At 44.7% G+C, this 12,329-nt stretch overlaps 1 protein-coding gene across 1 annotated transcript in view; it reads right to left on the bottom strand.

The window, feature by feature from the left end:
• The window catches only part of Gucy2c (guanylate cyclase 2C), a 79,665-nt gene extending 70,749 nt beyond the window's left edge, over positions 1 to 8,916 (bottom strand). The window contains exons 1-2 of the mRNA XM_028872249.2: positions 8,517 to 8,916; positions 2,505 to 2,617 (exon numbers count right to left, since the gene is read on the bottom strand). Coding sequence (XP_028728082.1) covers positions 2,505 to 2,617; positions 8,517 to 8,730 — 327 coding nt within the window. The 5' untranslated portion in view covers positions 8,731 to 8,916. The remainder of the gene's footprint in view (positions 1 to 2,504; positions 2,618 to 8,516) is intronic.
• Between the last annotated feature and the right edge of the window lie 3,413 nt (positions 8,917 to 12,329).

Below are 12,329 nucleotides of genomic sequence, written 5' to 3'. Positions count from 1 at the left end.
TGCATATATACACACACACATATATATGCATATATGCATATATATATATATATATATATATATATATATATATATATATACATACATACATATATCCCCTCCACTCCTAATATCCTCAGGACCTTTATCATGAAGGGATGTTGGATGTTTTTTCAAAGGCATCTATTGAAATAGTAATAAGATTTCTGTCCTTGAGTCTCTGTATGTGATGTATTGGGGTTATTGATTTTTTTATTATCTATTGACTTATTATTAAACTCACCCATGTACCTGTAGAATGAGGCTAGTTGATCATTGTGAATGATCTTTCTGATGGATGTGTGTGTGTGTGTGTGTGTGTGTGTGTGTTGTGCATACCTACTACTGCAGGTACAGGTACAAGCCTGAAATCGACACTGGATACCTTCCTCAGTCTCTCTCTACATTAATTCATGAGATATGATTTTTCACTAAACCTGGGGTTTGCTAATTCTTCTGGGCTGGCTTTCGAGCAAGCCACAGGGATCCCCCTGCCTCTACCGCTCCATTGTTAGATTACAGTCAGGCACACACGGCCCTGCCTGGCTGTTTATGGGAGTTCTAGGGAGCCAGACTCAGGTCTCCTCATACTTACAGACTTTACTCACGGAGCTGCCTCCTCGGTCCTCCGCTGTCTTCTTCAATTTAGTTCACAGGGCTTTTTATTGGTTTGTAGAATCTTTGTGTTTATGCTTATGGGGAGATTGGGCTGTAATGTTGCTGTTATTTTATCTTTACCTGGCTTTGGTATCAGAACAGACTTCATAAAAAGAGTTTGGGAGTGTTCACTCCCTTTCTGTTTTATGGAATAATTTGGGAAAGGTTGGTACTAGTTCTTTAATGGCCTGGTAGAATCCTGCATTGAATCCATCATGGACTCCTTTTAGTTAGGAGATTTTTTTTTTTAATTGTTGCTTCAATTCCATCACTTGTTACAGATCTGTTTAAGTTGTTAATTTCATCTTTGTCTCACTTTGTAGGCCATACACATCTAGAAATTTACCTAAACTTCTTAGATTTTCCAGTTGATGAAACTAGTTTTCCAAGTATGTCCCTACAGTTTTCTGAATTTCACTGGTTTGTGTTATGATGTCTCTATTTTCACCTCTAATTTTATTAATTTGGTCCAGCTCTCTTTCAGCTAGTTTGGCTAAGACTTTGTTGATCTTGTTTGCCTTTTCAAAGAACTAACTTTTTGTTTTATTGATTCTTGTATTTTTTTCCATTTCTACTTAATTAATGTGAGTTCTGATCTTAATTACTTCTGTCTACACCTTGCTCCTGTGTTTCAGGGGCTCTAAGATACATCATTAGGTTATTTGTGTGTGTGTGTGTGTGTGTGTGTGTGTGTGTGTGTGTGTGTGTTCGTGTTCTCTGATTTTTTAATGTAAGCCTTCACAGCTATAAATTTCCCTCTTAGGAACGTGTTCATTGTACCCCAGATTTTAGTATGTCGTATTTTAATTTTCATTTGATTCTAGGGAGAGTAAACAAATTCCCTTTTAATGTCTTCAATAACCCATCCATTACATAATAGTATATTGTTTAATCTCCATAGGTCTGTCAATTTTCTGCAGTTTCTCTTGCTGTAGACTTCTAGCTATATTCCATTTGTGTTTCTTCCATTTGTTGAGACTTGCTTTGTGTCCTAGCATATTATCTGTTTTAGAGACTATTCCATGGCCTGCTGAGAAGAATACACTTCACAGTGTTATGTGGAATGCTCTTTATATGTGTCTTAGGTCCATTTAATTTATTAAATCATTTAACTGTGATGTTTTCCTGTTGGTTTGTTTTTCTGAGACAGGATTTCTCTGTGTAACATCCCTGGCTGTCCTGGAGCTTGCTTTGTAGACCAGGCTGGCCTCGAACTCACAGAGACCTACCTACTTCTGCCTTCATAGTGCTGGGATTAAAGGCATGAACCGCCACTGCCTGGCCCTATTCACTTTTTCCCCCTCAGGATGATCTGTCTATTAGTAACAGTAGGATATTGAAGTAATATATAACGATAACAAATGAAAATTAAACATATATCCAAAATAATAAATCTTTAAAAAGATAAATTTTTAAAACTTTTAAAATTAACTTAAAATAAAAATTCCCCTTATACCACAGTGTATACAGTGTTTTCCAGGAGAACCCCCATCCCTTGGGAACTCTGTGGTGTAAAGTCAGGGTACCCTGGCATCAGATTATACAGCAGCATGCTCGCAAAAGATGCAGAAGATGCTTTGTGTAACCATGCCTGCATTTCACACTGTGATCACCCCAGACTAGGCATGTGTGATCTACACAGGAATAGATACAGAAGATGCTTTGTGTAACCATGCCTGCATTTCACACTGTGATCACCCCAGACTAGGCATGTGTGATCTACACAGGAAATGATGCAGAAGATGCTTTGTGTAACCATGCCTGCATTTCACACGGTGATCACCCCAGACTAGGCATGTGTGACCCACACACAAAAAGAAGGCACTTACTAAGATTTCCCTGAGCAGGTCCAGGCCTTCACAGGTGCTGCTCCGGCAGTCACCTGACTTATGAATCAGACCATCAGAGTACATGAAAGTCGCGTTCACAGTCACATTTAGGCCTGTTACCAGAAATTAGGGGAAACGAATCAGAAAGCAGTGTTATATTTCCACTATTTACCCAGCTGTGAGACACAGCCCTTGCTAATGGATTTCTGGGATGAGGGAAGGTGTCTGTGATGTCTAATCTTGGTTGTCAACTTGACTACATTTGGAAATAACTAAAACCAAGCAGCTGGGCCCACCTGTGAGGGATTTCTCTTGGTTGGATTACTCGAGGTGGGAGACCCACCCTGGGTCCAGATCGTAGGAGGTCAGAAGGTCCACCCTAAACCTGGGCCACTCCTTCAGGTGGCAGCCCATGCAAAGGACAGAGGGAGCAAGTGTGAGCCTTTCTATCTCCTGCCTTCACTCTCACGGGCAAGCTCGTCCATCCTGAACCATTCCTTCACTGGTGTTAGAGCCGACTTCTGCAGGATTTAATGTAGACTGAGGACTAGCCGCTCTCCAGGACTCCCTGGGACTCCGGCACCCGATTGGGACTGCTGAGACCTCCAGTCTCATGGGCTGAACACTGGATTCATGGCCTCACTGTCAGGAGACGACCTTTGCTGGATTATTCAGACCACAGCCTGTGAGTCACTCCAGTCAATCCCTTACTAATATATAGATATATGTTAGTTCATTCTATCAGTCTGTTCCTCAGAGAACCCTGACTGACACAATACCCAAGTCTAGCTTTGAGTATATTCTAATTCTGAGTTCTTTTTCTCTCTTTCCCCTCTCTCCTACCTTCGCTAAAATTTTCTTTCTCTCATTTTATAGAGATATAATTTACCCATAATAGAACTCATCCATTATGACAATCTGGATCAAAGTGTGATTTGATAATTTTCAGTGTATGTATAGAGAAGAAATCACCACAGTCCAGTGTAAGAACACTTTGATTATGTTCACAGCTCTCATCTTCTCATAACTATGGCTTTGCAAGCCTCCATCATGGACTGGAAAGCGTTAGGAAAGCAGATCCAGATGGCGCCTTGTTCTTCCATGTTCCCAAGTTGCTGCTCCCTCATGTGAGGTGCACTCCTCCTTGGTCTCTGCTGAGCATCCATCCAACAGTCAACTCGGGGCTACTCCACTCCTGCACTGTTCCCTGAACTCTCCTATGAGCTCACAACACAGCGTTGAGTAAAACCAGACCCTGGCTCCCTGAGGTCTACACACGCTCTGGGAGGCCGCACAGATTGGTGCTAGTGCCGCTGGCGTGGTGATGGGAGCCCCACTCTGGGCGCCAGGACCTGAGAGATGTAAGAATGTGAGCCACACAAAGGTACAGTTTCCGGATATGGGACACACAAAGAACAGATAAGGGCCATCCTTGGCATGTCTCAGAAGCAACAAGTAAGCCCGAGGACTTGCTATTAGTGAGTGAGGAGTAGACTAGACATGGGTGGTACTGAAAGATCGTATAAGGCATGTATGTGCCATTGTAGAATGGGATAGTTCTGGAGCATTTTGAATAAAGAAATTATAATATTTCAGAATCATTTTTAAAGGATTTCTGATGGGAGACTAGATTGTGCAGAACAAAAAGAGAAGCAGGGAGACTAGTTAGGGACTACTGACAACTTAGACTAGCTTGGAATAAACTAGTAGCAGCAAACTGAAGGCAACAGGTAGTTGCATTTTGAATATATTTGGAGGGTAGAGCCAGTAAGAAATTGCTTATGGATGCTTTTTGAGAAAAGAGGTTGCAGGTGTCCTGAGGAAGTGGATGACGGGACTGTTACCAGGGAATGAGGGACGAATCGGGGAAGGGCATGTTCCGGAACGGCAACGTGGAGTGGAGGGCGTGTTTGGGAACATGGAGTGGAGGACATGTTCAAGAACGAAAATGTGGAGTGGAAGGGTATGTTCGGGAACGGCACCGTGGAGTGGAGGACATGTTTGGGAACGGCACCGTGGAGTGGAAGGGCGTGTTCGGGAACATGGAGTGGTGCTGAAGGGAGCTGGAGCTTTGATGAGAAGTGGAGACAGGAGGATCTGGAATTCACAGTCAACCTAGGCTACACAAAAACCTCTTTTTAAACACAAAACTATAAAAGAAAACAAAAACTCACCAGGTGTACATTTTGGATGTGGGAATAGTTGTTAGTGCAGGTACACTTAGTAATTTTAAAATGTCAGGAAACCAGTCTGAGCCCAAAGCTGCATCGGGAGCACCATCCCATTGGCTCATGTGAAATAAAGAATGGGCTTTGACGTTGAAAGCATGATTGCCTGGACTTGTACCACCAGAGGCCAGAAGAGGGCATAGGATGCCCTGGAACTGGAGTTTTAGGTAGTCGAGAGCTGCTATGGGTGTTGGGAACTGAACCCAGATCCTCTGCAAGAACAGCAAGTGCTCTTAGAGACTGAGCCATCTCACAGCCTAGAACACCACTCTTTGTTGGTTTGAGACAGGGTTTCTCTGTGTGTAGCCCTGGCTGTCCTGGAACTCACTCTGAGGACCAGGCTGGCCTCAAACTCAACAGATACCCACCTGCCTCTGCCTTGTGAGTGCTGGGATTAAAGTGCCTGGCTTAGAACACCACTCTTTATATTAAACATGTCCCAAAGCCAAAGTGACCTGTGTTTATCCATGCTTGGGGTGTTTAGATAACAGAGTTTCTATATTTAGGTAAAGATAAAGTCATGCTGGTAAAATTCCTGGGTGTTGCTAAGTACCACATCTTAAAGATAATTAAAAGCTGGCAGAACTATTTGAACAGCGATTTCTCTGAAATGTTGGTCTCCTTACAGTGACAGGAAAGCTTAGAACAAATGTGGAATGGCCTGGAAGTCAGCAAAGCCCAGTGGCGTTATGAGGGACATTCTGTGTGTTCTTACACAAGCCATTTGAATCTCCCCGACTCTGGTTTCCGTACACGTAAAGGTGAGGTCAAACCAGGTTTGTTAGACATGACACATTTGAATAATATCTTTAAAAGAGTAAAGTCTACTCAAAACAGAAGAGATTCTTTAGAGCATTTACAAGTATGTGTTCCTAACAGTTGAGGCCTCCTTCTCCCCAGAAGAGAAGCAATTCTGCCCTTCAGTTGCTGCAGAGATGCAGCCGTTCCGTTAGAAGGCAGGCTGAGCAAGCCACGGGGAGCACGCCAGGAAGCAGCACTCCTCCATGGCCTCTGCATCAGCTCCCGCCTCTGGGTTCCTGGCCTGACTTCCCTTGATGATGGACTATAAGGTGTAAGACAAGATAAACCCTTTCCTTCCCAGGTTGCTTTTGGTCATGGTGTTTTATCACAGCAGTTGAAACCTTAAATAAGACATCCCCCAAGTAATGTTTTCCATCCTTATCCTAGCTACCCCCCACCCACCAGTGAGCTAGGTCCTCAGAAGATGGGAGAAAGCTGAAGAATTTACAGGGGTCTCAGAGCTCTCACTCTCTTCCCCCGGGCTTTGAGTATGGGGTTGGGTCAATATGAAGTGGTGTCTGCAAGCTGAGGTCTGGGGAGGAAGGGCCTCAGCACATGAGACCATACACAGGGTGTGGACTGTGTAGTTAGCCATGGAACACATATCCTCAAGGAGCTGAGGCCTTGGGACTGAAGGAATCTTTTTTTCACGTTATTTCTACCATTTCCGCACAGTACTTTCTAATTATTCTTCAATATCCACATAGCTTTACTAAGTCCTAAAAACAAACAAACAAAAACCCTGATCACTTATGTTGGGATATCATACACAATCTTTAAATTATCAATATTCCCAACATAGCCCTCATAGAGTGTTTTAAACTAGTTTTCAAATGACATGCTCGACAAATTTAGACTACAACCTGTCTTTCTCTTCTCTAAAGCGCTCCATTTGTGTTTAGTATGTATGATCATATTACAAATGGGTTATCAAGTCCCAGCTTCTAGACATCTCTATTTCTTCTTCCACCTCTATGCAACTGTCTACATATGAACCCAGTCTCCCACCTCACGTTATAACTGTTACAGACGAGAAGAGATGAGTGAAAATGTCACTCCATTGGTAAGTGGTGGAGCAGACTTTCTAATTCAGGCTGCATGAACTCGGATACCGAGATGTGAACCAATCCCCTTCACTATCTATTTGGTGCATCAGGCAACATGTTCTTTTAATGACATCAACACTATTCCCAAAGGCACTGAAAACAACTGTCATTTACTGAGTACTCGGTGCTGGAAGGCCTTCCCTAGGTTTTCTCATTGAATCCCCACTTTACACACACACCATGACTGACATTTATCCTGGTTTTATAAATGAGGAAACTGAGCTTCAGGAAAGCTAGGTAACTTGCTTCAGGTTGTACAGGTGGTAAATAGTCAGGAATGCGAACCAAATTCTATCAGAATGGACATTTTTGCTGCTGATAATATCCCATTGCTTTGTCTTGGTGAGAAGTGTAGTTAATGGTGTGTTATTTACAGTGGCAGTATGATACACTTGTGGGACTCAGACAGAAACGCATCTACATCTCCTTTAAATGGACCTTACGGAAAGTGATGGACATGGCAACCCTACAGGGTTGCGGTAACTGAAGAGATGGTGTGAGAAATTCTCCAGAACTTCCCTAGCACATGACAGATACTCAGGAGACAAATGGAGTCTCAGAGAGATGGGGATGCTTAATACGGGATAACACAGAGAAACTTAACCCAAGTTCTTAGATTTCAAACTCAACATCCTTCCCATTGGACCACCCTGCCTCAGTAAATATGTGTGTGTTATTACATGACCTCAGTAAATATGTACATGTTATTACACAGCCTCCTAGCTCTACTACAGGTCTGGCTCAGACTGGTTCATATGCATCTGAATCTAGTTTGGACACAACTGGAAGATGACGTATATGCACATAGTAAGTTCCTATTTACATCTGACCCTTGCTCTCAATCCCACAAGATTTAAACAGAAAATTAAATATACACCATCTTTAAGACCAAAAGTAACCATTAGGATGTATCAAGTGCTTATTGACTCAGTAATTCTATTTGTGGTAATGTAGTCTCAGAGAACAGAGAAAACTATAAGAAAAAGGTTTGTAGTATTGTAAAAATTATCACAAGAAATTAAAAACAATTAGTTATTTTTCTATAAGAGAATTTTTAGATACTTTAAAAAGGTATCTCGGGCTGGAGAGATGGCTCAGAGGTTAAGAGCACCGACTGCTCTTCCAGAGGTCCTGAGTTCAATTCCCAGCAACCACATGGTGGCTCACAACCATTTGTAATGAGATCTGGCACCCTCTTCTGTGTACATAATAAATAAATAAATAAATCTTAAAAAAAAAAAAAAGGTATCTAGTCTAAGGGACACCTTGTGAGCATTCACATGATGACTAAGGAAGTCACTCGTGGGATAATGCGAGGTGACACAGAGGATGCACAATTGTCCCGGTGCCATCCTCCTCATCATATTCCCCCAAGCAAGACGCCAAGAAAGAGTATACAGGCGCTGCACAATTATTGTAGGCTCTTGTTTTTCCTTCACATATTTTATGTCAAATCATAAAATTGACTTTTAGTTATAAAAGGTAAGGCCAAGAAAGGCAACAACTAATTCAACTGCAAACTTCTAGCCCTGGTTATATCTGCTAGTGAGAGCCATGGGAGGTGGAAAGAACGAACACACATGGCCAGAGAAAAATCTTTCTACGAACGAAGGGTCCAGAGAAAGGTTCAATACCTACATGAGTTTCTCCCTTCTTGACCAGAACCCCTCTGAGATCTCAGGTCCAGCCCACATCTTGCATCTGATTAGCTATAGAAGGAAGCATGGTGTCTCAGGCTGGGCGAGAGGAAGGAAAGGATGGGGCTTTTGAGATAAACTTAGTGGAGTTTGGACAGTCAGGCAGTCTGCAAGGTCTCTGCCCAGAAGCCCAGCAAGGGATGGTACAGAGAAAGGAGGATTCCTTCGCCACATTCTTACCGGCTTCTCTCAGGTGCCTTCGAACTATGTCCAGGCCTTCATTCACAGCGTCCTTCAAGTTGTCCAAAGGTTCTTTGTAGGCTGAATTGTTCATCATCAGGACACTGATCTGGTAGTTACCGTCGTGGCAGTTCTGCCTCACCTGGGTCCAGACTGTCCGCCCAGGCTGGGAGAGCAGTATCCACACAGCCAAGGCCAGCAGTGATGTCTTCATGACCCGGCTCACCTCAGCACCATGCCCCCTGGAGTTGATTGCCTGTGGAGACGCGGTGAGCCCCTCTGGACAGCCGCTAGCAGAGTCTCTTGGTCCTCTCTTCCCCCCACACCGTTCTGGTCTTGCCACACTGGTCACAGGGGCCGTGGGACTCAGCCTGCCTGCCGGTAATTAGCAGGTACATTATGGCTGGAGGTAAAGCAAAGTTCACTTTGTGTGTTTGCACACAGAAAGGTCAGAGCTATAAACAGCAGGATTACCAGGGCCTCGTCCAATAAAAACACACCAGTCCATGACACATCCCTGGGAAGAGAGAGAAGAGGAAGGGAGCAGTATATTTTACATAACAAGCTCTATGAAATGGAAAATAAAGGTCGAAGGGCTTATGGAAAGCATACACGTGATGGCCCGCTAGTACTTTAGCTCCGGCTGCACATCAAAATGGAAACCTCTACCAGGAAGAGCTGGGTGGTGTGCATCCATCATGCAGCCAGCCTCCATTCCGCGCTCCTTCAGGAGCAAGGCTCTGGGGACACAATTGTGAATGATGTGGATACGTGAGTGTCCTTGCGGATCATGCACTCATGATCTACTGAGGCAGACAAACACCAGACCGGTGGATAGCTAAGGTCAACGGTGAGAAAAGTAGAGAGTGCTTTGGGAACACACGGGAAATTAACATAATCTATTCCAGAAAGTGAGGGAGGCTCCCCTGAGACCGTAAGTGTCCCTAAGCGGAGCTCTAGGGAAATGGCAAGGAAGAGAACATATGCTGGGCGGGGGAATGGATTGTGCAAAACGCCGCGGTGGGAAGGGGCGAGGTGTGTTGGAGAAACTGAGAGCTACGAGTCAGGTGGTAACAGACACCAGAACAGGCGGAGGAGGCAGGCCGTGGGCTGGATAAGTCAGAGAGGGGACTTTACAGGGTGAATGTTTTGTTTTAAATTTGTGATGCTGAGGATTTAACTTAGTCCCCTACATGAATCAAGTCACTTAAAATCTGTATGCGCATGTGTGTCTGTGAACATGTCATGGTGCCCATGTAGAGGTCAGAGGGTAGCCTTTAGTGTCGGTACTAATGTTCCAGCTCGAGACAGGGTCTCTTGGTTTGCAGCCGTGGACAGTAGTAACCGGCTGCCTGGGAGTTCCCCTGTGACCGGGCAGGGGTCACGCATGAGCACTACTGCATCTGACTGCACGTGGGCTCTGGGGATCCAAACTCAAGTTTTGACACTCATGTGGCAAGCTCCCTACTTACTGAGCCAACTCCTCAGGCCACCATGTGACTTTTGAAAAGACGACTCATGTGTCAAGGAGGTAATGTCCTAGAGAGGGGCAGACACAGAACCACAGAATTCCTTGGAGTCTGTTTCTGTGGTACACACGAGTTAAAGGAGACCCGGGGGAGGATGGGTACGGTGGAGATGGGCTCAACTCATCCAAAAAGTGAAACAGATCGACTGGATGTCTTATGAAATTTGAGACATCAAGGAGAGGAAGGACTCAAGGGTGACATCTGAAAGGCTCAGCAAGGTTGCTGTTAGAGCGGTTTGCTGAGCACTAGGATCCTGAAAGGGCAGCAGATTTAACAGAGATCGTGACTTCTGTCTTGGGACATTGATTTTATACCCATCTGGGCAGATGTGAGAGGAGAGCTTACATTTAAATTGAGGTTAGGGGATAAAAACAGAGGCACTGGTGGGTCAAACTATCATTGCTTCCAACATTGACTTAAAGTTGGGGAAATAAGTGTGTTATTATCAGTGTGCATCTTTCATAGAAGTAATTTAAAGTGTGCATCTTCAGTCTTTCCAAGCAAAGTATTTAAACCATTGGAAAATCCAATCAATCTAAATAGAAGTAAGCTCCCCACCCCAATGAAATTTATAAAATCTATACTGCAACCCCTTACAAGGTCACTTGAATGGCCTTTCTGGCATGTCTGTTTCCTAGCTGGTGGCATCCACCTTTGCAGGACCTTCAGGGATATGGTCTTCTTTAGGATATAGCTTGGGACAGACCCTGTGGGTGATTATAGGCAGGAATTCTGCCTTCTGGCACAGGATTAGGGTTGCTTGGTTAGCACTGGTTCCCTTGCCCTAGCCTAACTGGTCCTGGTCCTGGTGTTTGGGCCAGGAATGGTTAGTGCAGGCAAGAAACAACAACAAACAAACAAACCCCAAAACAAACAAACAAACAAATCCCCCCAAAAAATGTATTTTGAGCTGCTCCTTAAATCAAATGCCAGTGGATAGGATTACTAAAAATAACTGGCACTATACATGGGATTCATGTATACTTATCTGTCTATGTGTTTGTACCTTCATGAGTTTATTTGCAACATGTGCATCCAGGTACCCACAGAGGCCAGAAGATCGTGTTAGATCCCCAGAACCATAGTTACAGTGGCTCTGTGCTTGGAACCAACCCCAAGAGCTCGGCCAGAGCAGTAAGCACTTTAACTGTGGAGGTGACTCTCCGGATCCATGCACTCAGGATTCTTCTCTCTTCATAGAAGCCAAGAACCTGAAAATGAGGCTGCTCCCAGAAGTTGACTCAGCCGTTGAAAAGATCTGTCTCTCTTGCCAAAAGTGGAGGGGAAACAGTGCTACCTGGAAATCGGACCTCAGCACAGGGGGTATTTTTATTAGAGTGTAAGTTGGGTTGTTTAAATGTTGACAGGAAAGAGCTGGTATAAAGGAAGGGGAGGGGCATACCTGAGGAGAGATAATTAAGAGAGCACACTTCAGGCAACCGGGAAGCAAAGGATTCTCAAGACATCTGAAGACAGTTTTATGTGATGCTTAAAACACGTGTGCCGCTGGACCTCGAGCCCCAGTGGTCTGTGTGTGTGTTGGTTTAAGTTCACCTCCTGAGGAAGGAGGCGGGTTTCCTCAGAGTCAGAGGAGAGCTCGAGCAGCCATAGGCCTACAGAGCAAGGGTGACCTTGGAAAGCTCCTGTAATGAAGGGTGAAGGAACTATGAGGCATGCCATAAGGCTGGTTAGCTGTGAGCGGTGAGGTCAGTGACTGTGGATACTGACTCTTGTCACTCAGTTTTATGATTTTTCTCCAGCAAAGCTCAACTGCTTAGGAATAGGCACAGGAAAGTGAGTGACTGGGCCTGTTTAGGAGTGGAAAATTTCTAGGTGGGCACAATGAAAAATTAGCGGGTTCGAAAAATTGGGGGGAAAGTATCTAAAGAGGCGACTGTAATGAACAGCAAACTGAATGAAGAGCCAGGCGGAGCGGTATACAGCAATCCCGGCACCAGGTGGGTGGGGAGGCCTGTGAGCAAGGCCGGCCTGATAGCCTGTCTAAAAACCACACAACAGCAACGACAAGCAAATGACTGAGGAGGGACGTGGATGCAGAAAGGGAGTGAGGGAACTGAGTGGGACAGATCTGGAAGGGCAGATGAGCCAGGGAAGTGCGGATGCAGAGTCTGGGGGCAGGACCTGAGGGCAGTGTCTGAAGCAGTGCTGCATTTCCTGCATTGCGGGTCCAAACACCTCAGGGTGGCCGACTGAGGAGATGGAGGGCAATGCATTGAATAAAAGGGCTAGAGGAGCTGGAGTCTGGTTGTTGGGCAGGACGCCC

This window comes from Peromyscus leucopus, chromosome 3 (assembly GCF_004664715.2).
Source record: "Peromyscus leucopus breed LL Stock chromosome 3, UCI_PerLeu_2.1, whole genome shotgun sequence".
NCBI lineage: Eukaryota > Metazoa > Chordata > Mammalia > Rodentia > Cricetidae > Peromyscus > Peromyscus leucopus.
Note: the sequence above shows the minus strand (reverse complement) of the source record. Positions and strands in the feature narration are given on the sequence as shown.